Below are 25,016 nucleotides of genomic sequence, written 5' to 3' on the forward strand. Positions count from 1 at the left end.
TGTATATCAAGCCAATACCTCGCAATGGCTGCCAGGCCTCACTCCTTGACGTGAATACTGCACCACGCTGCAAAGAGAAATGAGACGGCGGGACCTCGAGGCCCAGAGGGAACAGGATGCAAACAGAGGTGATGCAATGGTAGAGAACTTGGGTGACACAAGTAAATGCCAAATAAGAAAAATGAGGACACGTAACAGCCAATCAGTTTGCTCCCACACCAACATTAATCATCCATGATACTTGTACGCCGTAAAATGGATACTTTTCGTTTGCAAAAAGGGGAATCATGGTAACCAGACAAAAATCGGAATGGAAAAGCAACTTGTCGAAACCTTTCGCCGAGGCATGAACAACTGTAGAACCTGGTGAAAGGATACGTTGCCAAGTAGTGGAAAACAGGGTAGAAATAACTAGCAGGGTGAATCGCTCCAGCCTGCAAGCCAACGAAGCACAGAAATGCAGGTATTCGAAAAGCAAGAGAACATGTCGTTCAAAGGTCACGCTGTGCGAACGAAGAAACCGAACCCGGAAAAAAAAGCAAGGGAAGGGGGGAAAAAAAAGTACATAAAAAAGATCAGAGGATCATAAGCATCAATGTGAAGGGAGGAAAAAACCTCCAAATGCTGCTCTAGCTCATGAAACCCCGAGACCCCAGCGCCAGAAAACCCAGTTATCATCAAACATGCCAGACATTACCAATGCGTGATATGATTCTGTGAATTTCCGTTTATTTATCGGCCCATCATATAGTCAGGGTAGACGTTGCCGAAGCCGCCCATGCCCGGTCCCGCCGTGCCGCCAGCAATCCCGCCTCCGAGAGGCGCAGTGGTGATGGCATTCATGCCGTTGGTTCTGATACCAAGTCCACTATTCGCACCAAATGGAGCACCATTTGCCATCGAAGCATGTGGATTCCCTGAAGGGGGCATGGTTCCGTTTCTCATTGCCATCGGATGCGCCAAGCCAGGTGGAGCAGAAAGCCCGGGAGGAGGCCCACTGGCGGCCGAAAACATTGGATTCGACATGCCCCCAAGCCCATTGACGCCGTGCATGGGACCTTGAGGACTGTGTGGAGTAGAAGGGTTCACATTGCTACCAGGCTGTCCGCTCCTTACTCCGAGAGGGTTCTTCGAGAAGCTCAGACGGATTCCCGTCTTCACACTGTTGGAAAGCTTGTACCCATACAGCTCATTCAGTGCCTTACTTGCCATCGCCACTTCGTCGAATTCGACAAAGCACATGGGGCCATTCTGCTTGTTCCGGAAACAAAGTCGCTTGTAACCTCGCTGCTTGGAAAAGAGCGCCTTCAGCTCTTCCTCCTGCGTGTCTGGCGGAAGGTTGCCGACATAAAGAGTATTGCAAGGAGGGTTCAGATCGTTGGGGTTGGCAGCGGGAAGGCTGTGCCGAGGGTTATGTTGATTGGGATAATGGAAAGTTGGATTCCCTCCCATGTTATGGTTGATATTAGGAGGAAGGGTTGTTGAAGGCGTCGGCATTCCCATGCGCGCTGAACCACCGGCAGAGTAATTATGCAAAGGCGGCGACGCCACATTTGTAGATAACGAGAGCGCAGCGAATCGACTGGTCGGAATCTGAGGATTTGTGGACCTCCGTGGCATGGGCGGCATTGAGTTGGGGTGGCCGTTTTGGGCGTAACCGACAGGATCCTTGAGCAACTCTCCAGTCTCCTCGTCCGGATCCTGATCGATGACCGACTTTCCGCTCACACGCGGCAGCTCCCCAATTCCATTTCCTAGGGGCGATTGGGGGGAGAAGATGCTGTGTAATCGGGAATTGGTGTCGGGAGCGGGAAGGGCATCGCTGGACTGTGACGACGTTCCATTGGTCGTGGAGAGCCGCTCCAGAGTCTGGAATGTGCCGTTGAACCGTGAAGACTGTCGCGGCAGAGAGCCAGCTGTTGGCAAAGGACCTGACAGACCCCGCGACGCGGTATGATCGATGGTGTTCCGTCGATTTGGAAGAGGTCCCGGATACATTTCGACGATCATGTTTGCGTCATTGTTGGTGTTTGGTTTCCCATCCAGCATCGCTCGAGCTTCTTCGGCAGCCGCGAGGGTGTTGAATCGCGCAATCGCACTCAAGAAGTTCTTATCCTCTGGCAGCTCTGACGGTACAAAATCGGCGTCCACGAAGTCTTTCGCAAAGAGAAACATGCTCCGCAGAGCTTCGCGACTGGTGTTCTTTGGAAGTTTGCGCATTAATATCGCAGCGCCGTTACCCTTCCAGTGAAACCCGTTGAGAGGCGGAGGTGAACGATCCGCATCCCCTAGGCGCATGGTGTTCGAGCCCAGACCGTCGAACGAAGTGGCTGGTCCTATTGGAGAGAACGGATACGAGAAGGAGGTAGTCAAGGGCGCGGTGGCTTGGGACACCGATGGGTTGTACACGTCGGTCGACATCACATTCTGCGCCCCAGACGGCCCCTGCGAAGATGAAACAGGTTGGCGCGGCGGCGAGGAACTCGAAGATACGGACGCGGTGCGCTGGGTGGTACTGTAGGACCCAGGGCTGGTGCGGCTGGACTGAGTAGACGAGCTGTCGACCATGCCTCGCCAACTTTTATCACGGAATCGGACTGTAGTATGGTGATTTCACGCTCGCGTCGGAATCACTTTGTGTTGGAAGTCTGCGCGTCGCGATAAGGATGACGGTACACTATGCCAGGATGGAATCCGGTGGTAATGGGTGACTTGAGGAAGGATATGACTGTCCCAACTTGAAGCGTTGTAATTATCGTCCAAAGGGATCAAGACACGACCATCTCTCTCTCCGTCTTCCTCGCGCGATCGATGCGGTATGACAGCGGATGCGACGCGACGAGCTTTGCTTGTGAGAGCGAGAGCACGGTACGACACACGTAATCACAACGTTGCGAAGCGATGGGCGACCGGATCATCAAAAAGGAATGTGAGAATCGTGAGATACAGACAGCGCGATAATACGGCAACGATAAGGATGATGATGATGGGCGACGGCAATGAAGGAAGGAGAGAGGGGTGGATTCGAGGGACGGTGAGGTGGAGGATGATGAGGGAGAGTGAAGGGGGGGGGAGAGTAGTGACAAGGTGTGGGCGGTGATGAAGGTCGCGGCCAGGAGACAATCTGACTGGAGAGGCCGGAGGAGGGAAAGTCTGGCACGCCGTAGGGGGACGCTATGCTCGCTATCCTATGGGGGCTGGGCTGGGATACTGAAACGGGGGAGTGCTGGCTGGTAAGCTTCTTGTCTCCTTTTTGGCGCGGTCGCTGTTTGGCTGCAGCTCCGACACGCGCTCGGTCAGCGACTCAGCGCGCAAGAGGGCCGAGTCTAGGACGAAACGGAAGCAGAGCCAGGCTAGCAGCCCCAAGGGACAGGAAAGCGCGACCCGAAAGGCGAAGACTCGACTGCTCGAGGCACCACTTTAGTTAGCTTTACCTTGGGGGGGGGGGAGTGTGCTTCGTCGATCCAGGAGCAAGATGCGCCGGCCACGGGCTAGGATTGGGTGGGCGACGAGTCAGCGTTGCGGACGGACGGAGAGGGGAGCAGGCTGGATGCGAACGTGGGAAAGTGCGTGCCCCGACGGGACGCTGGGGATGGAAAGAGCAGACGAAGACGACGGAAGGCGGAAGGTGGGAGGTCGAGGGCAGACCCACTTGGAATGCCTGCGGCGGATGGCGAGATAACAACGGTGGGCGGCTGGAGACTGGAAGTTAGCTGCAGCGGGCGTGAGTCGAGTGGCACAGGCCAAGCCCAGGCCAATCAGGCAGGTGTGGCTTGACGCTGCTGGATGGGAGCCTGGCTGCCTGGCATGAACAACGAATTGTGGGCGAATGGGGGCCCCGGCAGGCTAGGGTCCTTGCAGTAGCCTCGCGTCCAGACTCGAGCGCGCGAAACCCTGAAGATTCGCGCACGGCACACGCCCAACGGCCGATGACTGATGATGCCGTGATGACTGTGGCGCGACAATATTATTCGTTCAGCCTTGATGTTCGTGGAAAGCAAGAAGACAAGGAGATTTTTTGAAGATATCTCTCTCCCAGATGATGGATGATGAGGTGGCGTAACGCCGGCAGACAACGAGCAGGAAACACGACTTGCAGCTGCAGCACGAATGATGCGACAACTACCGACTCGGCGATGCTGCCCTTTCAAGAAGCAAGACGCAGGCAGCGTTGTTGCAGTAGCACGACGCCTTGTGGTTTCGCTATGAAGCCAATAAAGGAGGCCTTTTTTCTCCGGAAACTTCACCCGGACTGCCCGATATGTTGGTTGGAAGAGTGGAATGCAGAACAGTTGTCAGGACATATAACTTGAGGGAGGTCTGCTGGTTGCACAGCAAAGAATGCACCTCTGGCAAAAAAACCAGTGGTTTTGAAGGAAAAATGGTGAGGTTCAACCGAGGATAAGGAGTAATGCTTACCAGCTGGCAGCCAGCTTGAGTCAGGGATAAGATACAAGCTGCTGAGATCTGAGTGAGCCCTTCACAAGCAGCTGCAGAAGCAACTCGCTTGATATGTTTGAGCTTATATCGATCTCACAGCAACAGAACGAATGAGAGTGCTGGTGAACAGATATTGAGCCACAGCATATACTGGAGGAGATGCGGGGGCAAAGAAATGTTGGAGGAGCAAAAGCATCCTGCCAACTTTGAAGAATGAACTTTACCTGTTTCCATTGTCTTCAGGCGTCTCATTTCGTATAATCCATGGTCTACTCTCTGCGAATGTTGGAAGAGGTGGTTGTATCCGCTGGACCAGTTCCTCACCACCTAGTTGAACTTGGTGACAGACTTCTCCCACATAGGGAGTAGTAGCTCTCCATACGCTCTCTCGACCATGGCTCCTGCTAGGCAGCCATCGAGTATTGTATACCAGTGGGTCGAGAGAACTAACAAGTCCATGATGCCATTACATGTCACGGGTCACGAGCACGGTGATGCTAGCCTGGAATGGATCTGCAGTGACTCCCACAACCAGGGTTCCTGATCGGAGGCCAACCATCCAGGGACCAACAGATCTGACAACCTCGATCAACCAGCGCGGGGGATTTATTCCCCATTTCCAGTATTATTTTAAAAATCACTATATCACGGTTCCAACTATATCGTTGACCAACTGCGCACACTTTCTTGCAGCGCCAGACTAAGGATAATGGCGTGCAGATTGGTTTATCCCACAACAGGGCCCCCGATCTGGCCGTGGCGCTTCCTGGTCATTATCGTACAGGGGGTCACGCGTTTCTCTGCTCGCTATGGTTGGTTAGTTCCAAGGTTTGGCCCATTATCACTGCATCCCAAAATTGCAAGTTGAGATGGTGGCCTGCCGCCTCTCCAGTCCTCCCTGCAAGTTAGGTAAACTGTGATGGAATCATCATGGAAGCCTCGGGCAAGGCGCATTCCAAGGTTGAAAGAGAAAAGAACTTCATATCCCATCTTGTCATGTCAATCATCCGTAGAAAGAAGGCTGATTCTGAATCAGAAGTTATATAACTCCATACCTGAAGACCCATCCAATGAATATTACATGCATGCAATGCCGTGCATTGTGCTTAAGACCCGGGTAATAGACCCCCTTGCTTCGTTGACATTTCACCCACCAAGCATAAGCACCTGCAGAAGGTTTACTGTAGGTATTATTACTTATCGCTCATGGAGGAATGGAATTCCATTGGATTGGGCTAGGGCTGACTGCCAATCCGCTATGAGTCATGAATGGAGGATAGCGTAACTCATATCCTTACGACTTAACAGCCACAGCTAAGGTCCTAAATATCGTAGTTATTATTGTTGTTGACAAGCCTTGAACCCCTCGCTCCGCTCGGGCGGCTTGAAGGGGGTAAGAAAGTCAGGTGACTAAAGCTTATATAAAATAACGTACTATATAGGCTATAGGGGTTTCTTATACGGAGTAGGCTTTCCATAGGCTTCGCACCCCCAAAGCCTTATAGCTAGATGCTCCTATCAGCTTACTGTATGTATGTATGTACAGTACAAGGATCATGGCCAGGGTACTCCGTACTATTGAAGTATCATGGGTCGTCCGTTCTGAAGTCCATGTCCACAGCCACAGCGACTATTAACTACCTAACCTAAGTACTACCGCTTAGTCTGCCAATTTACGGACTAATGCCGAGAGCTTGTTTGATTACAGATGTAGAATGATTAGTAGTATGCTTTTTTTTTTCTTATTTTTTCATTGGTCGTTCGAAAGAGAAGAGAAGCTAGCTGTTCGTGTTTATTTGATCGCTAGGACGTACCTACCTATTATCAAACATTCATTTCCTTTGGTTGGTCATCAAACATTCATTGCCTTTGGTTGGTTTTTATAGGGTTGGGTTGGACAAGGTAATCCTTATAAATTCTGATATTTTTTGAAACAATATTTATATCAACTCCACACCTCATCGTCCTCGCAGAATGGAATGAATCCTTTCACCATTTGCGGAGCATCCCTTAGGTACATACATTACAGCAGGCACGGACAGGTTCTCTCAGCGAGAACACACATAGTGATATGATATCAAGAACAAAAAAAGACCTGCCAGTCCAAACTCGAAGTCAAGTAAGTAGTACAGTACATACATATGTGAAATTCAGTCTCTGATGTTTGTTGTTTCAATGCCGCATCCACAAATAGGTAATAATAATCATGCGAGATACTAAATAGAGAACGGCCCTGGATTCAAGAGAGAAAAATACGAGCCTAGACGGCAATATTTCAAGAAGAAAGCATAGATATCTATCTCGTAAAATAAAAGGGAGTAGAACTCGAGAATCCAAGATGAACTAACTTAGTCGTGCTTTTAGGAATCAGAGAAACTATTCCGTATGCTTACGGGAGGTAAGTAAGGGGTCTGTCTTTTTTTTTTCCTTGAAAGTATAGTTGAGTAATCAAGAATCCTTGTTAAGGTACTGTACAAGATAGAGATTCAAAACTACATCGTACATACATACATAATACAGTGAGTTCAACCCAGCCATACGAGACCAGAGCAAGTCTCGTTTCCAACACAAACACACAAAAACGCCATGGAAATGCTGATTTTTTGTTTCCATAATGATAACAATCCACACCGTGCATTCCGTTCACACTGGCACATATAAGAAGAGCGCCATCAGGGTGGACGAATAGAACATAGAGCCCTGTTTTCTGCTCCATTCGTGTAATATTCAACTGGTGCTGTACCAGTTTCTTTTCTAGGACAAGAAGACACCGTCCACATGTCTCTCAGACATGTTCGTTCGTAGAGTCGAATGAGACGAGACGAGAAATCAAATCGAAAGAATTTCATGGTGGAGAATTCAAGAGACAGACACCTTGTCATCTCCATCCCCCCTGTTTTCTTTATCCTTTTTGGCGTCAGGAGAACATCGAGGAGCTATCGTCTAATTTTTCTGCGGATATTTCGGCGGCTTAGGCTCCAAGAGGCCAACCTGTCAAGACATATCAATTAGCACGCAATGCACATTCGCTGAACTCCACTGCTGCCGTAATTCCAGGAACTGCATCACACGTATAAAAAAGAAATCAACCATGACAGCACACCAAGGAAACAGCCATACCATGCTCAGTAACCGCCACACTGTGTCACTGGGCTGCGCACCCACACCAAGCCAGTACTTGGCGCGCGACCGATCGAGCGTGATCTCCTTGTACGGCTTCGCGACCCGCGCTTCTTCATCGGACAGATTCGTCGGTTTCTGGGGGATGGGGTTGTAGGTGCCGATGACCTCGAGGGGTTTGGAGTCGCGGGCTGATCTGCAGAAAATCGAGTCAGCATTAAGTTAACCCTGTATGAACGCGAATTCCATTCGAATAGCAGAATTTATTGTAAAGCAATTATATAAATAGGAAGAAGGCAGAGGGAATTCCTGCAGTCTTTTCTGCCCGCCGGACGACTGCAAAAGCAAATTCTCACGTACCGTGCCTGAGCAACGACAATGTTGTAAAACGGCTGATGCCGGTTGCCGAACCGCGAGAGACGAATCCTGACCACCATATTGAATTGACTGATACGAACCCCAATTCTCGAGCAGAAGGTTCCCTGGTGTTTTTTCTCCAGTATTATCTATCGGTAGCAATTCCGCTCGGGAGAGGTCCGGCGATTCGGATGATGAATTGATCCGTCCGGGACGGTGGTTGGCGGAGATTAGAGGTTAGGGCCCTGGTTAACTATGATGCAATGGGAATCAACCCGATTTCTATTGAAAGGAGATATCTGTAGCAACGCAATGAATTCATGATTGATAAATGCAGGATATTTTGTAATAGCTATACTCTTTGACGGAATCAATCAACCATTACAATTTTCTTTTCCTCTATCAACTATCAGCTAATATCTAACTTCTACCCAATTGAGTTCCAAACCCCTCCAAACAGATAACATCGGAGAGCGCAATTTGGAGGGGCATTCTCGACTGACACTGAACGAGCCCTGCGCTGCCTAAGGCGCTGTATGCTTCGCTCGACGCTGTTCAAGAAGCACAATTGTATACTCGCTGTGTGCCGGCGCTACAGCAGGACCGCAAAGATGTCCCTTAAGGTATGGATGGATAGATGTCCTGGTCATTGACATCAATTAGCTCTGTCATTTTCACCATAGGTCCACTAACCTCTTACCTCTTAACAGGCCATTTCCCCCAAAGATGCTGCAGCTCTCGATAAGGACCTCATGGACGTGGGCGGTTTCTCACTCGATCAGTTGATGGAGCTGGCTGGCCTTTCTGTTTCACAAGCAGGTATACTCAAAAACCGCATGTCTATTTGCCTGCTTATCCAAACAAGAAACTGAGATGACCGCTAGTGTACCGTTTCCACCCTCTCAGCAAGGGGAAGAACGTTCTCGTCGTGTGCGGCCCAGGGAATAACGGTATGAACCTGTTGAAATGATGCTGGCAAAATACTCCATATGGAGAGAGAGAGGCTGATTTGTTCATCTACAGGAGGAGATGGCCTGGTCGCAGCTCGTCATCTCGCTCATTACGGGTACAAGCCTTCGGTCTACTACCCTAAACAGGGCAAGAATGAATTATACGAAGTGAGTGATCTATATATACCTCAATCCTTACAGTACCATTTTCAGTTCAGATTTGAATTATTCGTCTGACCCTCTCGTGTCTTTGACTAGCGTCTCAAAACCCAACTAAAGAACCTCGACATCCCCTTCGTCCCCGACTTCACCGAAGCCCTCAAATCCGCCGATCTCGTCATCGACGCCATCTTCGGCTTCTCGTTCGGGGGTCCCCTGCGCGAACCCTTTCCATCCATCATCTCCCAGATGGAGGAGACCAAGGTGCCCGTGCTGAGCATCGACGCCCCCAGCTCGTGGGACATCACCAGTGGGCCACCCAAGGAAGGCCCCGGGTCAAAATTCATGCCGGGGGCGCTGGTCAGTCTGACGGCGCCAAAGCCGTGCGTGAAATGGTACCGCGGCAGACATTTCGTTGGTGGCCGGTTCCTGACCAAGTCTATCGCTGAGAAATATGATCTGGATTTGCCGGAGTACCCTGGGATCGACCAGATTGTTGAGGTTGGGGTGAATGCGGATGAGAAGCTTTGAGGATATACTTCGTAATATGAGATCGCATCTATGCTCTCGCCCTTAAAAGAAACCTGCCACAGCAAACAGCATGAATAATACCACGCATTCACGATACGCAGCGCAGTACAATTCAAATCTACCTGAGAGGTAATATGTCAAAGACGTCTAGTAAAAAAGGGCTTTACCTGTGATCATCGAATGCAAGATAGAAAACTCATGGTTTGGAATGCATCTATATTTCTACTGTAAACACGACGAGCAGTTCTAACTTCATACTTTTATGCATTGATGCACGCTAATGAACCCACGAAGGAGCTCTCGACACATTCGTTACGCCGTTCAACCGTCATATCACATATCATCAATCTCCAATCACAGCAGGCCCCTGATCTCCCCCACGATGTTTTTGATTCTGGGCTCCCTTCCAAGACCGGCATCCAGCAGCTTGTTCAGCGCACTGTTGAAGTCGTAAACCTCCTTTGCGGCACTCTTGACTTCGTCGCCGAGCTCTTTGACGAGCGTGCCCAAGGCCACGAGACCGCGGTAGACGGCCTCGGAATCCTTCTCCTTCGAGAAAATCTTGGATAGCTCCTCAAGCAAGGTAAGGGCGCGTTCCGACGACTCGGGACTCGTAGCCCGCCCGTTCGAAGTGAAATAGACCGAATAATTGATGTACAAGGTGGTCACGGCAATTGTGAGGTTGCGATTCGGCGCGTTTTCTTCAGCCGTGGTGACTGACTTCACCATCCCCAGGATCTCGTCGAATTTGCTGACTGACAGCTCGCGACCGGCAGGAGTCTCGAAGAGATTGGCAAACAGCCGGATTGCAAGCATCGCGTTGTTGCCATTCACCGGACTGCTGAACACACCACTCTGCTGGATCGCAGAGATCAAGTCTTGATCGTCATATTTTGTCTGAGCGGTTAATGGAGTAGCCGCTGCTAGCAGCCGAAGAAGATCGAGACCAGGGAGTCGATTGGCGATGGGCCATTTAGTCGCTACCTTGTACACGAGTAGTATTCCTGTCTCAACGATCGCGTTATCCTTAGGGAGGGCTTCATTGTGTTCTAGTAGACGGCAGAGGCCCATGACGGTCTCCGATTCTGGCGGGTTGAGGGAAACGTCCTTGGAACCTGAGTTCACGATTTGGTCGTTCAGCTCATGGAGCTTCTTGGCAATGACTTTGATATTGGCAGACTTAATAGAGAGATAAGATCGCTGCGGAAGCACAGTCGGACGTGATTCAGGCAACGACGGAGGCTGGGGGGCTGTGGCCGTCTCTCCTGGACGATAACGTCGTTCTTGACCCCATGGATCCGCACCGGCAGGCTGCTGTGACTCCGTTGATCCGATAGCCGCACCTTGTGTGTTCTGCACGATGAATTTCGCAACTTGGTCGAGATACCCCATAGGAAGCTCATTGTCCTGAAGGAATTTCGTGGCGGCTTCGTAGGGATTCTGGGAGAGATTGTAAGGGAGCTTCAACGGAGGCTTCCCGTCTTCAATGTCCACATCGAAAACATAGTCGTAATCCTGACCTAGGTACTCCACCTTCCTGCCGGAGCTCCCTGCAGAATCGACAACGGTGCCTACGGCTATCCACTCTCGGGTTGCCGTTGACCAGGTGTGGGCGGTGATACTGCCATCTGCCTCACGTATCATTTGAACCTGGCCTTCCTTGGTCCCGGACTTCTGCTTGAGGAATTCGGGACCAGGGAGCTTCTCCTTGTTGATATTTCCCACTTGTTGCTGTGGGATTGCTGATTCCTTTACGGCCTTTTCGAACCGCTGAATCACAGCGGGCTCTGCGTGGCGGTCCTTATCTCTGGTGAAGATCCGGGCGATACGGTCGCTTGCACCGGTGACAATGTCTCCGGTCTCCTTGCATACTGCTACTCCCCATACAGATATTGCGGGATGAGTAATGGTCTGGACGCATTGGGTGCCGTTCCATATTCTCACAGTTCGGTCCTCTCCGGAGCTGACGAGCTCACCCGACGGAAGAGCAGCCAGAGAGTAGATGAAGCTCTCATGTCCATGAAGTTCTGCGGCAAGAACACCATTCAATGTAAATAGTCTGATGATCCCATCGTTACTTGCTGAGGCGAATTGAGCTCCAGAGGGGTGATTCTCAGGCAGCTTGCACAGCGCTCTGACGACGTCGCGAGAGTCCTTGATGGTTCGCAGCAGTCTTCCAAATGTATTAAAGATACGGATGATACGGTCCGCGCAGCCTGGAACATGAATTAATCTTGCGGCCACAGCACAGTCTCGAAGAAGAATATGTCACCTACCCGTAATGACAGTTTCCTTATCGTAGGCCAATACAGCCCAGACGCTACCTTGGTGACCCTCAAATACCACCTCGGTTTCCCACTTGCCCAATCGCCACAATCTTGCTGTGGCATCCCAGCTCCCACTTACGACCCATCCGCCTTCGGGAGAGACATCGAGCGAGCAGACATTGTGGCCATGACCGAGGAGCATTGCATCCGCATTGTCACCCGCTGCTTTGCCCGGCTGCCTCGCTTCGATTATGGTATCTTGTCCTCCCGAAAATATCAGACCCTCAGGGAACTCTGGAGTGGGTGGATAGTACGCTAATGAGTTGACGAACGCGGAGCCGTGAGAGGAGATGGTGTAATCGTAGGATGGCGGCTGAGAGGACACTTGCCTCCAAACCCGAACTGTCGCATCGCGCGAGGCTGTGAGCACCGTCTGGGAGTTTGGGAAGGCCACAGCGCGCACCTAGAGTTTCGATTCAGTATGAACAATAGCCACATCTTCAGGGAAGAGGGGACTTACATCATCGCCGTGGCCCTCCAGTGATGCGGAAAGCTTGTATTCAGACATGCATAAAGTTCATGCGCTGACAACTGTCAAGGCAACGCAGATTACGAGGGACAGAGACCACTTTCGAATGGAGACATCCGGTCAAGTGTAGGAGAGAGACGTGAGCTCCCGCCAAGAATAACACTGCATCTGTTGACAGCTGGAGTCACCGCCCGCCCTGTGTCGCAATGTGCCGTCATCTGCGGGGTGGATCGCCGGGAATCACGTGGGCGGTGAGGAGCAGCTTACATCAAGGTCAATCGCGTTGTGTTGCTTATTGGAGTGCAACGTATTTTTAAATCCCCAGTACATGTACGGAGTAGTATGAGAGATGTATATTAATTAAATAGGAGCTTGTGAAATAATACTGGCAAGATATGTTTCATGCTCTATGCAGGTATCTGTACTATGCACTGTCAGTGGAGCTTTGCATCTGGACTGAGTGGACTATTAGCTATCTCTTGACTTGTATTATTATTCTTGGAAATCACCTCCACATGTAGCAGGGTCAAGAGCAGTAAGATCAACAAGATGGGAAGCGTAGAAAGAGCGGTGAGAGTGGTTGGATCTGATTCTTGCAGATAATGTCTCTGAATTGGTTGACCGTTGTTGATGAGTTTTTGGACGGACAGATAGCAGACACAACTCAGGCTAGAGAGGAGATGATGCGGAGTAGAAAACTGCATAAATATAATAGACGCCGGAACTCGAGGATATCTTCCTGCTGTGTTGTTTCCTGCTGGTGGTTGCCAACTCGTCGTGAGGCTCTCACGTGCTGGTCAGGTCAACTGCGCTATTCCCCACCGGGGCCTTGGAAGGGCTAAGGGCTAGTCGCGCTTCATATCGGACATTTTCTCCATCTCAATCTGGCACTAACAATACCGTCGAATACCCGCCTGCCTCTCAACTGCCAGGGTCCGGAGAGACCGCAACCTTCTTGCCCGAGTTTCAACCCGTTGCTAGGGACCTGTAACTGGGATACTGGCCGTTTATTACTTTCTTTTTCTTTGCCATCTACATCAATCCTTCAGCCCCGCAGTCTCTCTGGTGAACCAATCGTGTGCTTTCGATTTTCTTGGCGGTTACGACTTGACGAATATGATGCCTTACTCGGTGCTTCTTCATTATTCAGGGCTTTGATTTATTATCGCATTGCTACTGTCATCTGAATCTTCTAATCCGTCATATTCGTTTGATTTTGCTTGAGGAGAATTCTGCGTGATTTCCATGCCAGGTGCTTGATCGACAGTATCGTATTCATCACTCTGGGAATCATCGTCTAAAGGAATTTCTTGTTTTCATCTGTCTCGTGGGCTGGCGATTTTTGGCTTTCAAGGAGCCCAAATGGCTTCGGGTGAGTGTGGCCGATGCCAAAGGGAATTGCTTAGCGCATTGTTGACCATGAACAGATATCCCCAAAGTCGTTCCTTTGACCTGCCATGGACACTCGCGTCCAGTTCCACATCTCAGCTTTTCTTCCATAGTGGAAGATGATCAATATTACTTGATCTCAGCATGCAAAGGTAACATCGCAGACCTTTCTCGAAATTGTCTCCAGCTGACCTCCCTTGTAGATAACAATCCTATGCTCCGTGATGGTATAACCGGTGACTGGTTCGTTCTAGCTTTACTCACCAAAGGTTGATGGGTGTACTAACTTGCTGAGCAGGATTGGGACCTTTATGGGCCACAAAGGTGCAGTATGGCAGGCTCGTCTATCGGCAGACGCCAATATAGCAGCTACCGCCGCTGCAGATTTTTCAGCGTACGTCAAGACCGCCTGATATATCAAACAGCATTCATCCTGTTAACTACTCCCACAGTAAAGTCTGGGACACGCACACAGGCGAGTGCCTTCACACACTGCAGCACTCCCACATCGTGCGGGCGGTTGCCTTTCCTATCCAATTGAACCCTCAGGTCCTCGCCACCGGAGGCGTCGAGAAGAAGCTCCGCATCTTCGACTTGACCCGGAGTGAGTCCACGAATGGATCATCCACGGGCTCGTCGACGAACGGACCTAGTTCAGGATCCGAGTCCATGACGAGCTACGAGATCGGCCCCGGCGTCCACGGGGGAACGATCAAGTCCATCGTCTGGAACCAAGACTACAACATCCTCACCACGGCCGCCGAAGACCGCAAGATCCGATGGTGGGACCTGCGCTCACGGCATCCGGTCGTCGAGTATGTGGTCGAAGGTACCATCGGCAGCTGCGAGCTCAACAGCCTGGCCACGAGACCGAACGACCCCGGGATCCTAAGCGTCGCCGCGGGGAAGAGCGTGTATCTCTTCGACGGCGCCACGCCGGGCCGCTTGCTCAAAAAGGTCGACTTCAAGTACGAGGTCGCCAGTGTAGCCGTGAACAACGAGACGGGTCGTTTTGTCACCGGTGGTGCGGGAGAGGACACCTGGGCACGAGTCTACGATCTGCACACTGATGAGGAGCTTGGTATGTAATATCTCTTTATCCCTCCCTCTCGCTCTCGACTATCTTGCCTCCTCCAAACAAAAACACAGAAGCTGAAGGCTAACACTTTTTTTTTCCTTCTCACAGAGGTCCAAAAAGGTCACCACGGCCCCATCTGGTCCGTCAGCTACTCGCCAGACGGCAAGCTCTACGGCACAGGAAGTGAAGACGGAACCATCAAGCTGTGGAAGGCCTGTCGGGAGCCATACGGGCTTTGGCGGTAGACAGTCGACAGACATACAATACAGACAGGCAGGCAGGGAGGCAGGAAGGCAGGAAGGCAGGCAGGCAGACAGGTATAGGCTTAGGTTATAATAGGTTATGATAAGGGACCTAGATCATATGATGATGAATCTATGAATCTATCAATTCATCAACTATCAATCAATCGACCAATCAATAATTAATCCATCCTCTCCCATTTTTAATTAAATGACTCGATCCCAGGTACAGTACATAGTGGAAGCAGGTCCCTTACCTAGGTACCTACCTACCACAGACAGACCGGACAGAGAAAAAAAAGAGAGAGAGAGGGAAAGAAAAGGGAAATCAAGGATATTCTGCTGCTGGAGTATTATTACTGCGAAAAAAAAAATCAACGGGAGAACGTTATATAGGACACTACACAGCCCGAAGCCGAACCGAGGACAAGACACAAGACACACACTTAATAATTAACAACAGACTTTGTTTGAGACTCATTTCAATGCTAATTATACTAATGCATTTGTTCTGAACAAAAAGAAATATCAAAAAAAATTATCGATCCTGGTAATAATAACAATATCAACCATAAAACCTGACCTGACACCGGTGCAATTTCTTTTGTGTGAAGGGGAGAAACGAGATCGAAGAATTAAAATGCCGGACTCGAGAGTACACACAGCACACAGCTAGTAAACTTGGCTGATCTGCTGCTCACTCGACCATGTCGATATCATCGTCGCCAGTCGCAGCAGTGGTCGAAGGAGGTGCCACCTGCGGAGCCTGAGCCTGAGTCGGAGCCTGGGCCTGGGCCTGCTCTGGGACAGGGGCAGCGGCATCCTTTCCGACATTGTTGTTGGCCGCTCCGACGTTGGCGTTTTCCCAGTAGTCATCCATCTCTTGGTCGAGTTCTTCCTGGGTCTTTCTCGGCCGGCCGTTGACCATCGGGCGACCTTGACTGTCCGTTCTTCTCTTCGACTCGCGTCGTTCACCGGGTCGTCGTCCGCCACCATTCCTGCGAACGGGAGAGCGCTGTCCCGGCACATAGCGATCAATATGGTCGGGAGGAGGTTTGGACACATCACTACGGCGACCTCCGTATCTTCCACGCCGGCGGCGTCCGGCACTGTCACTCTCGCTTTCCGGGCTGAGGCTGCGTCTGTCGCGCGGGCGTTCGATGCGATCAAACAGGCTTCCCTTCGGTTTCTCGACATTGTCAAACGGATTCCGGCCTCCGCGTGCTCCACCAGAAGAAATGAGAGTAAGACGGATGGGCTGGCCTTTTGCGTTGGCGCCGTCAAATTCACGAATAGCCGTTCTCGCATCTTCTATGTGATCGTATGTGACGAATGCAATACCTTCGGAGCGTCCGGCGCGATCATATTTGATAGATACACGAGAAACTGGTCCAATTCGGGTGAATAGATCCTGCCCGACGAAAAGCTTGGTTAGTGGCTGCTATGTGGCAAGAATGTATTTGGAGTAAAGAAAATGACATACCTCCAAATCGTCTTCTGTCAGATCGTAGTGAAGATTGTCAATCCGGAGCTTAGCCCCTGCAGGGGGACTAAATTGAGTATATTAGTGTCTTGTACAAAACTATCAACATGTGGAAAGACATACCGCTCGCGTTCGGGAGAATAACGATCACCACGTCGGGGGCGGGAGTCGCGACGAAATGTTCGCGCTGGAAAGAGATAAGAGGTAAGACAAAGAACAAGACATTGCCCGAGATCGAAGGCTAGGACATACTGTCTGTGTCGTCTTCGAACTTGTCGTGAACCCAATCACTGCCAGAATTAGCAACCCCTGTGTCAAAACTCCCGGAACCCAGAGACTCTTACCGATCTAGATCAACCCGCTCTCGGTATGACTGTTACATTTGAGAAAAAAGAGGACAAGGTCAGCTGGGGTCAAATTCTAGGTTATCATGATAACGATCCATCTTTCTGCGCGCACTGTGGCTGCGGTTTTGGTCCAAGGACCATGAACCCGACCACCGGATGCTTTTCACGGAGCGACAGGACGCGATAGAAGGAGGAGGAATGACACCTAGGTAAGGAGACGCAAGTCAGATATCAGATCGATCAGGACGTGTCAGGGCGAAGAAGTTGGCCAAACTGTACCTTTTTGACGCCGTCGCGGGGAGCATTGTTACGACTTCCACGTCCACGGCGGTTCTGCCTCTATGATACAAACGCTCATGTTAGCCTCTCTATCGTGTGATGTAGCCAACCGTGTTATGCTGTAACAGTAGTCACGCGTAGCAGGGCAACGGAGAGCTTACGGGACGTTCAGCGATGATCTCATCCAGGCTGCGATCCATCTCTGCAACAATTGGCTCTAACGATTGGTAGACTGATCAGTCGAAAGAAGAAATTGAGAAAACAGAACAGAAGTTTTTGGAAAAGTGAGTGTGCTGAGCTCCTGCGAGCACAGTTGTGATGACAAGACACCAATCATTTGCTTGGGCCTGTGGCTGAGACGGAAGGCCTATCACGTGATTCTGGGTCTATGGGGAAGCTCAGAGTACAAGTGAATCAAGTGACGTGTATGTACGTAGATGTACTGTGCAATTTGAAGCTTACGGAGTAGAGTGGATGCAATGATCGTCATTTGGAAAAATTATATACTGATGCAAACCGATATTTTTCTCCAGTCTTATGCAACTAAGCTACGCTGTAAGCATACAGATCCCAGGGTCTCGGCTTTACTGTACTCTGAATGAAAGATAGACGAGCTCGAAGTATTAACATGCAGTAGCAGTAATCTCAATTTTAGAGGACGTGAAGGACGTGAGTGACGTACCTGGCATCACAAACGAGAGGCCAAGGGCTGTATCCAGAAAGCGTATCGCAGAAAAAATGGAACTGCCCTGCATGCAAGATTAAGAATTCATGAAGAAAGACAAATGACAGACCGCCGCTAGCCCAGCCCACCGAGGAAAAAAGAAAAAACACTCCGCAAAAACCATAAATGCTGGAACCGGATATCCTTTAATAGCCCCCGTTGATCGAGGATTGCTTCTGGTGGCCACTGCCGGACTCGGCCTGGCCAGGTTTGCCGTGGTCCATAATCCTCTCCATGAAGGTGATGTAATCATACTTGGGAACATCCCTATCCTCAAGAAGATCCGGACCCTCATGCCGAGGCATCGTTTCAAGGAGATTTTCGATAACTTCGTCAGGAATGAGAGAGTGTCTGAGATCGAGTTCCGTAACATAGGGCTGTGAAGGCGTCAGCATGCGCATGGAATCTGCAGTTGATAACAAAAAAACAAACGATCTGGCATACCTTTCCGTCGGCGACCTCACGGAAGCTTTGAAAAACTTGCTCCGCGCTGTTCTGATCTTCTGTTACGCTGACCATGAAACGGATGAACTGCTCAAAGCTGACGCTTGAGCCCCCGCCAGACGTCTGCATAAAGACTTCGTGCATCTCTTCCTCATCGTAGACGAGTCCCAGGCTCGCAAGAGCCGCAGAGAATTCAATTTCATGAAGAGTGTTTGAACCGTCGCGGTCGAAGTGCCGGAACACCGACTCAAACTCCTCCAATTGGATAGGTGTAAGGTTCGTCATGTTCCGTGCGACCATTTGGTTCTCGAGGAATGCCAGTTTCTTGGCTACGCTGGACTTTACCAGCCCGAGCTCATATGATAGCTCATCCAAGGTGTACGTCGTAAAGTCATTCTCTTCGATGTTCGCTTCCTGACATTGCTCATCCAGATCGGCGATGGTTTCCAAGAAAGCATCGAGAGGCGGCAGATTGGCATTCAGGCGCTGGACGTGAGCGAGTTGATCCTCCACATCACCTTCCAACCCAGAAATGGCCAAAGACAGCGTTTTCAGTGTGAGTGCGAAATCGTTGGCTTTGTCTGCAAACGAGCGACGGAGGGCGTTCTTGATATCTCGAATAGTTTCGTTGATGAGCCGACTGCGCGCCTGCTCGTCTTTCAAGAGGTTTTCCCATTCGCGGTCAAGGACCTCCGGCCGCAGCTCTGGAGGAGGTTCGTAGGCGCGCAGACGGTAGGTGCTGAGCTTGGTCTTGATGTTTCCTAGCAGAGCGGCGAGATCAGACTTCTCCGCCACCCATTTTCGCTTCTGGGTCCTCTTATATTGTGAGAACTGGTTGAGCTGTTCCTTCGCGTCGGCGTAGGTCCCTTCGAAGGATGCCTCGCGCCATTGAGCTCTCTGTTCAGCGATCTGGCGCAGCAGCTCCCTCATTCTCCGCTCGTAGGAGCTCTGCATCTCCCAGGCACCTTGCATATTGGTGATGAACTTCTCCACCCGTCTACCGGCATTCTCGACCTTTTCCAGTTGCGAGAAGGCATGGAACCAGTAAGCGATATAGGTCATGAGCGATCGCTCGTCCGGTTTGGCCACATCGCAGATGTCGTCAACGTCAAGCAGGTCCGGAATGCCAATCTCATTCGTAGCAATATCAAACGCCAGCTTCATGTTCCCGCGGTGATCATTCTTGTCCAGGGAGTCAAAGTCGATCAGGTCCGGTCGATGAATGTCAAGAAGGGCGCAGAAGGCCAGCCCGTCATTCCAGCTGGTAGAGAAATCCCTGACCTCGACTTCGGGGTAACAGGCAGTCTTCCGCTGGCACCATAACAGTAAGCCCTCCTTTGCCGAAAGACCTTCTTGGTTGATGTCGCTGATGGTAAACCTTAAGATCAGGGTCCAAATCAATCCCAGGATGATCTTTCTGTTGCCGTCAACAACGTCCTCCGCCCCAATGTTGGTCATTTGTATCCCCCGCCCCTTGATGAAATCAAGACTTTTGTTGACATTCTCGAATTTCTGCACACGTAGCTTCGGCTTGGCAGCATATCGACCGAGGGACTCGCCGCCCAGAATCTCAAGCAGGTGGATGAGAATGACCTGAACGGAGGGAGGTCAGAGAGATGCTGTAGACAGGGAAGGCGCACGGGCAGAGGAGAAGAGACTCACGCCATCGGACAGATCATGCACTAGGTCTTCGATGACGATGTTTCGGACCTTGAGTTTGTTGTTGAGCCTGTTGTCAAGCACGGATCGTTCAGCTCAGAGGTCACAGTAACCAGGATAGATATCCAATCATGGCACGACTAACCATTTTGTGAAGGTCTTTTGCTGCACATTAATCCACTGCTTCTCGACCATCAACATGGTGGTGGTGGACACTCATCAAGGGCTTTCCAAAGAGACAAAAAGGGGTTGGTGGGCCGGACAGGTAAGGTCAGTGTTGGAGCAATCAATAGTTGTAGAGGATAAGGAAGGCGAGATTTAGGGAGGGGTTGCTATCGATGCCAGTTCGGCGCTGTGAAACGCTCGACCGAAGATCGGCAAAGTATTGTTATTTATTTAGTAGTCAGGAAGCCCGAGTTTGACAATGGATAGTAACGCATGGAAAAGCTTGTCTGTTTGCTGATTAGGGGCTCAGGATACTGCGGGACCCCATGAGGGCTCCCTTTCCCGCTATGGCTAGCTGGCATACAGAGTAGAAGTTGTCAACAATGGCAGCCTCCGCAGCAACCGAACCAGGGACCGTGCTCCGGCAATGTCGCTCACCCACCAACTTTGTTTTGCTGTTCCAAACAATTGCCCTATCATGTGAAGCATTCCATCGGGATCTAAATTTCTAAATATGTTTTGTGTCTTGCTTGGAGATGAGATGAGGTCTGCCATGTCTTTCCTCATCGACTTGCTATCAACTAATCAGGAGGGCTGTTTGCTGAATGAAGCGTTGTCACATGCAGACTGCGTGGCAGAGGATTTGTCCTACACTCAAAACAGTACTCCGTATTCCACACCACGTTGCAATGCCACAAGCTTTCATAGCCTGCAACATGCTATTCACCACCAGGTCCAGTGGCCACAGCCCCACGTGACGACTCGAGCGAAACATTAGACCTATTATATTATAGATCTATTGCGTTCAACCAATTACTAACCATGTACTCCGTATGATCGATCTCTAAGGTGCAAATGCCTAGGTAGTATCTGACAAACTACTACTACCAATCCGATTCATACGTCTTCACTTTTGATTTTCCACTAGACACCAGCACAGGGAGGGTTACAGGGTTCATTCCGAGCTACATGGTCATTGGTGAGCGGGAATTTTGCTAACTCCGTGAGATATCATGACCACACGTTCGTCAGTAAAGATCAGTGAATAGCGATGGAACGAACAAGTGGAGGGTTGATCCTCGCCAGATTAGGAACCAAAGCGTCCGGGTCCCCCGAGACGACCGCCTGACAATGAGGGGCTGGTGAGGACTCACAAACCACAACCAATTGCTGCTTGCTGAGGCAGTCGCCCAGGGTTACAACTTGGCCTGTGAACCTCTGTTGGTTGAATTGATGAAACGTAGGGTACGGAGTACATTATTAGACGCTGGATTTCCTCCGGCTGCGAAATAGGAGGAATGGTTCCTGCCAGCGACCTCTCCTTCAACGAGAAATTTTATAGCCAATAATATCACAGATCACCAGGACTTGTCTGAAAGATCGCATTGATCGAAATGACCGAGGTGCTGGGATCGGCACGAATTGAGCTTCCGTCAGTTAGCCGCAGTCCCTGCAAGGACCCGAACCCTTCACAACCATCACAGGCCGTGGCAATGAACGCTGATCTGCTATGATTTCCGAGTCTGATTGAGAAATAATGTCGTACAGTGAACGACGTTTTGAATGACACAGACTGCATCGGACCCAGGCCGATGCTTCGAGTCTTGAATCCTCCCCCGGTCGCGGGCCGGCTGGAGATGTCATCAATAATTTTCCGGGAGCCCCTCCAAGTGGGGGTAACTAAACCATCCTCGAGGGCGTCAGAGTGCCAACGTTTTCCCACCACGCATCAATTTGACAGCCATTGGCAAGATATGTCATAGCAGCTCTGTACATACCTTACTTCAGGATTTTTGCGGACCCAATTCACCGTCGTATCGCGAGCGAACGTTCGGGTGCTGATCCAAGCGCATCTTCAATCACTTCACGCCGTGTCGGAGTCATAATGTCTACGAACTACGCAATAACCGATCTCCTACCTCTCCCCAATTCCAACGTCAGAATTCCCCGTCTGGGCTTCGGTGTCTACCGCGCTCACCAGCAACAATGCGTGCAAGCGTGTCTGAACGCCCTGAAGGTCGGCTACCGTCACATTGACACTGCGCAATTCTATGGAAACGAGAAGGAAGTGGGAGAGGCGGTGCGACAATCGGGCATTCCGCGGGAGGAGGTGTTTATCACGACGAAAATCATGACTCCTGGTGGTTCACCGCAGGCGACCTACGAGAAAGCCTTGAATAGCGTCGAAAAGATCGCTGGGAAAGATGGCTATGTGGATCTTTTCCTCATTCACAGTGCCAGCTCTGGCCCAGCTGGTCGGAAAGAAATGTGGCAGGCCCTCGAGAGACTTTTGGAGGAGGGCAAGACGAAAAGCATCGGCGTCAGTAACTACGGAGTGAAGCATATCGAGGAGATGAAGGCCTACGCCAAGGTCTGGCCACCACATGTCAATCAGATCGAGGTGAGCATGCTGCCCCTGGTTTCCATTAAACTGAATTCACCTCCAGCGTGGTGTTCTAACTGGTGCGATATACAGCTCCATCCCTGGTGTCAACAGCGCGTCATTGATCAATATTGTAAGAAGCATGGCATCGTCGTAGAAGCTTACTCGCCCCTCGTCCGAAATTATAAGGCCAACGACCCTACATTAGTTGGTGTGGCGCAGAAGTACGGAAAGACCACGGCGCAGATACTTGTCCGTTACGGGTTGCAGAAGCAATGGGTTCCTCTGCCAAAGAGTGAAAACCCTTCTCGGATTGCTGCCAACGCGGATGTTTATGATTTTGAGATCAGCGAGGATGACATGGCCGTGTTGGACGGATTAGATCAGGGGAGCGCTGGAGCTATCGTTGAAGCAGTCGTCAACGAATAAATCCTCTGAGCAGGAAACATATATATATACTGGAGCCAGGTTCCAAAAGGCGCCAGCCATAAAGCTTCAATACCTGTCAGATCATGCCTAAGGACAGACACGACCACTTTCTAATCTGGTCTTTGCATGAGGAATGCATTGACCGACTGGAGAGTCGCCCGTGAAGGATTTGCGTCATGCTTGGACGTGACAATCCATGCGAGGCGCTGCCGAATAAACTGTTTGTCCATTGGAGTTCCTGTTTGTAGTCCGACAAAGTTGCCTGCCCAGAACGGTCAGTTGAACAGGGAACAATCAATCCTTGATTGAAAAGTGGTTACCGTTATCGTCATAGAATAAACAGATGATCGCTAGTAGTGTCCCTACAGAAAGATCCTTCCCCGTTTCGCAAGTCACCAGCAGTGAGCGAGACGGGTCTGCGGATAGATGAGTCTCGACAAATGCTTTCACTTGGTCTAAGGCTTTTCGCAGGTCTCGACTACCAAGCTTGGAGGTGCTGCAGCCAAGATTGAGCTTCTTTGGATCCGCTCCAGACTCAAGGGGCTTGTCGTGGCAGGCTATGACCAGGTCATACACACCGCTTTTGCTCGAGGCATCACCTGCTTGGCCAATGTAGAGATTCCGAGTTGGCTGGATCAGTGTTGCTTGTGGACCAGCTCCTTGCTTGCGATGTTCTTCCATCAACTGCTCAATTAGCTCGGGCAAGTCACTTTCCTCTGTAGCAAAGAGCGTGTATTTGTTTTCCCAGAACACGGGCGGTGTCAGGCCATGAGACCATCCCTCGCTATCATCACCAGCCCCTTGGATATAACCGCCCTCGGATATCTCAGCTCCGTGTACTCGTTTTGAAGCAGAACAGAGGACGAAAAGAGTATAGTCGTCTCCCTTTTGTAAGTCCGTCGGGTAGAAATACGCTTGGTTGGCCCATGCGATTCGAATGGGTTTACCAAGGCTCCTCCTCAATTCGTCCAGATCTAATTTCAGTTCCTATCGTACAGACATATTGATCAGTCGGGGTTTCACGCGACGACTTGGTCCCATCTTGGCAGCTTACTTTCAGGGATTTTACAAACCCATCTATTCTCTTTTCGATTTGATATTCTTCCGATTCACCCAGGTAATTAGGCGGGAATTGCACCGCATGGAGCCCGGTTTCTGATGGAAATAGCGCTCTGTTCATTACAGCGCACCATATCGGGACCGTCTTCGACAAAGCGTCGGGCATCACTGCACATGTTGTCCTATGGTCACTCCCATGTTGCTCACATGCAAACCGTAAAAAGGAAAGCTAAAGGTTGACAGCGCAGAGGCACAGTGGGAAGGAAAAACTTACATTTACCCCTGCGCGTGGAGTCCACAATAATGCATCTAAGCAGGCACTTCTTAGTCGTAGAGAAAGCGTTGAGGGGCCCCGGACATCCTACCCGCCATGCTCTCGTGCAATAGGAAGAATCTGGAGATTTAGTCTCCGGAAACTGAAATCCCACTGGCCAGTGTGGCCATCAGTGCTCTTGAAGTAGGCACTCCCCGCCTTTCTCTCCGGCGGTATATACCAGCTCCCACATCTCTCGTTGGCAATTAGAGGAAGATGGTAGTGGTTGGCGACTTCTTCCACAAAGCGAGCATCGGCTTCAATGGATCGCAGTCGATTCGTGACCGAGAGCGCAGATCGCCGTAGCGACGACAGCGTTTGCGAGACAGATAGCGCCGCGGAGGGGAAATGGAGGGACGAGACGGAAACCGGGTATGCATTATCGGAACCCATTTTCGCCGCTTTCACCGGTCCAAGAATCCCTAGTTCCTGTGTAATAATCTGTAAAGAGAAAGAAGCCTGTTCTCAGGACGACAAGAAGATGAAGAGAAATTATCGTTCCTGAAATCGGCACCCAATCAGGTTTTGGTATTTTCTGCTCCAGGCAGGATCCGGACGGAGAATGAGGTCGTAGCGGGCACTCGAGTATGAAGGACGGGCTAAGACAGGTTAGTAGGTAAGACGAGGAAATGAACAGTACCTAATTGGACTGTGCGGGTCTCTGTTAAC

The 25,016-nt window shown here is 50.6% G+C and overlaps 9 protein-coding genes across 9 annotated transcripts; 3 read left to right on the forward strand and 6 right to left on the reverse strand.

The window, feature by feature from the left end:
• Positions 1-732: 732 nt before the first annotated feature.
• On the reverse strand, positions 733-2,568 carry VTN77DRAFT_2884 (uncharacterized protein; the record flags this gene model as incomplete). Its single annotated transcript, XM_069418772.1, has 1 exon — positions 733-2,568. One exon carries the CDS (start codon positions 2,566-2,568, stop codon positions 733-735), a length of 1,836 nt encoding a protein of 611 aa, XP_069278942.1.
• A 4,815-nt stretch (positions 2,569-7,383) lies between these two features.
• Positions 7,384-7,997, reverse strand: VTN77DRAFT_2885 (uncharacterized protein; the record flags this gene model as incomplete). The annotated part of the gene is made up of 3 exons (XM_069418773.1): positions 7,384-7,431; positions 7,561-7,756; positions 7,921-7,997. The coding sequence occupies 3 exons, from the start codon at positions 7,995-7,997 to the stop codon at positions 7,384-7,386; spliced, it is 321 nt and encodes a 106-aa protein (XP_069278943.1).
• A 531-nt stretch (positions 7,998-8,528) lies between these two features.
• Positions 8,529-9,557, forward strand: VTN77DRAFT_2886 (uncharacterized protein; the record flags this gene model as incomplete). The annotated part of the gene is made up of 5 exons (XM_069418774.1): positions 8,529-8,540; positions 8,628-8,736; positions 8,802-8,867; positions 8,941-9,035; positions 9,126-9,557. The coding sequence occupies 5 exons, from the start codon at positions 8,529-8,531 to the stop codon at positions 9,555-9,557; spliced, it is 714 nt and encodes a 237-aa protein (XP_069278944.1).
• A 354-nt stretch (positions 9,558-9,911) lies between these two features.
• Positions 9,912-12,392, reverse strand: VTN77DRAFT_2887 (uncharacterized protein; the record flags this gene model as incomplete). Its single annotated transcript, XM_069418775.1, has 3 exons — positions 9,912-11,773; positions 11,834-12,287; positions 12,345-12,392. The coding sequence occupies 3 exons, from the start codon at positions 12,390-12,392 to the stop codon at positions 9,912-9,914; spliced, it is 2,364 nt and encodes a 787-aa protein (XP_069278945.1).
• Positions 12,393-13,715: 1,323 nt separating this feature from the next.
• Positions 13,716-15,065, forward strand: VTN77DRAFT_2888 (uncharacterized protein; the record flags this gene model as incomplete). Its single annotated transcript, XM_069418776.1, has 6 exons — positions 13,716-13,725; positions 13,781-13,894; positions 13,946-13,985; positions 14,041-14,136; positions 14,195-14,823; positions 14,929-15,065. The coding sequence occupies 6 exons, from the start codon at positions 13,716-13,718 to the stop codon at positions 15,063-15,065; spliced, it is 1,026 nt and encodes a 341-aa protein (XP_069278946.1).
• A 694-nt stretch (positions 15,066-15,759) lies between these two features.
• VTN77DRAFT_2889 (uncharacterized protein) lies at positions 15,760-17,371 on the reverse strand (the record flags this gene model as incomplete). The annotated part of the gene is made up of 7 exons (XM_069418777.1): positions 15,760-16,473; positions 16,546-16,612; positions 16,669-16,732; positions 16,798-16,835; positions 16,890-16,918; positions 17,172-17,231; positions 17,333-17,371. 7 exons carry the CDS (start codon positions 17,369-17,371, stop codon positions 15,760-15,762), a joined length of 1,011 nt encoding a protein of 336 aa, XP_069278947.1.
• A 670-nt stretch (positions 17,372-18,041) lies between these two features.
• On the reverse strand, positions 18,042-20,199 carry VTN77DRAFT_2890 (uncharacterized protein; the record flags this gene model as incomplete). Its single annotated transcript, XM_069418779.1, has 4 exons — positions 18,042-18,272; positions 18,340-19,932; positions 20,002-20,068; positions 20,144-20,199. The coding sequence occupies 4 exons, from the start codon at positions 20,197-20,199 to the stop codon at positions 18,042-18,044; spliced, it is 1,947 nt and encodes a 648-aa protein (XP_069278948.1).
• Positions 20,200-22,048: 1,849 nt separating this feature from the next.
• VTN77DRAFT_2891 (uncharacterized protein) lies at positions 22,049-22,975 on the forward strand (the record flags this gene model as incomplete). The annotated part of the gene is made up of 2 exons (XM_069418780.1): positions 22,049-22,564; positions 22,640-22,975. The coding sequence occupies 2 exons, from the start codon at positions 22,049-22,051 to the stop codon at positions 22,973-22,975; spliced, it is 852 nt and encodes a 283-aa protein (XP_069278949.1).
• Positions 22,976-23,085: 110 nt separating this feature from the next.
• On the reverse strand, positions 23,086-24,740 carry VTN77DRAFT_2892 (uncharacterized protein; the record flags this gene model as incomplete). The annotated part of the gene is made up of 5 exons (XM_069418781.1): positions 23,086-23,237; positions 23,296-23,962; positions 24,030-24,202; positions 24,309-24,343; positions 24,400-24,740. The coding sequence occupies 5 exons, from the start codon at positions 24,738-24,740 to the stop codon at positions 23,086-23,088; spliced, it is 1,368 nt and encodes a 455-aa protein (XP_069278950.1).
• Positions 24,741-25,016: the final 276 nt, after the last annotated feature.

Source organism: Rasamsonia byssochlamydoides (assembly GCF_041956645.1).
Source record: "Rasamsonia byssochlamydoides strain NRRL 3658 unplaced genomic scaffold VTN77scaffold_20, whole genome shotgun sequence".
Taxonomy (NCBI): Eukaryota; Fungi; Ascomycota; class Eurotiomycetes; order Eurotiales; family Trichocomaceae; genus Rasamsonia; species Rasamsonia byssochlamydoides.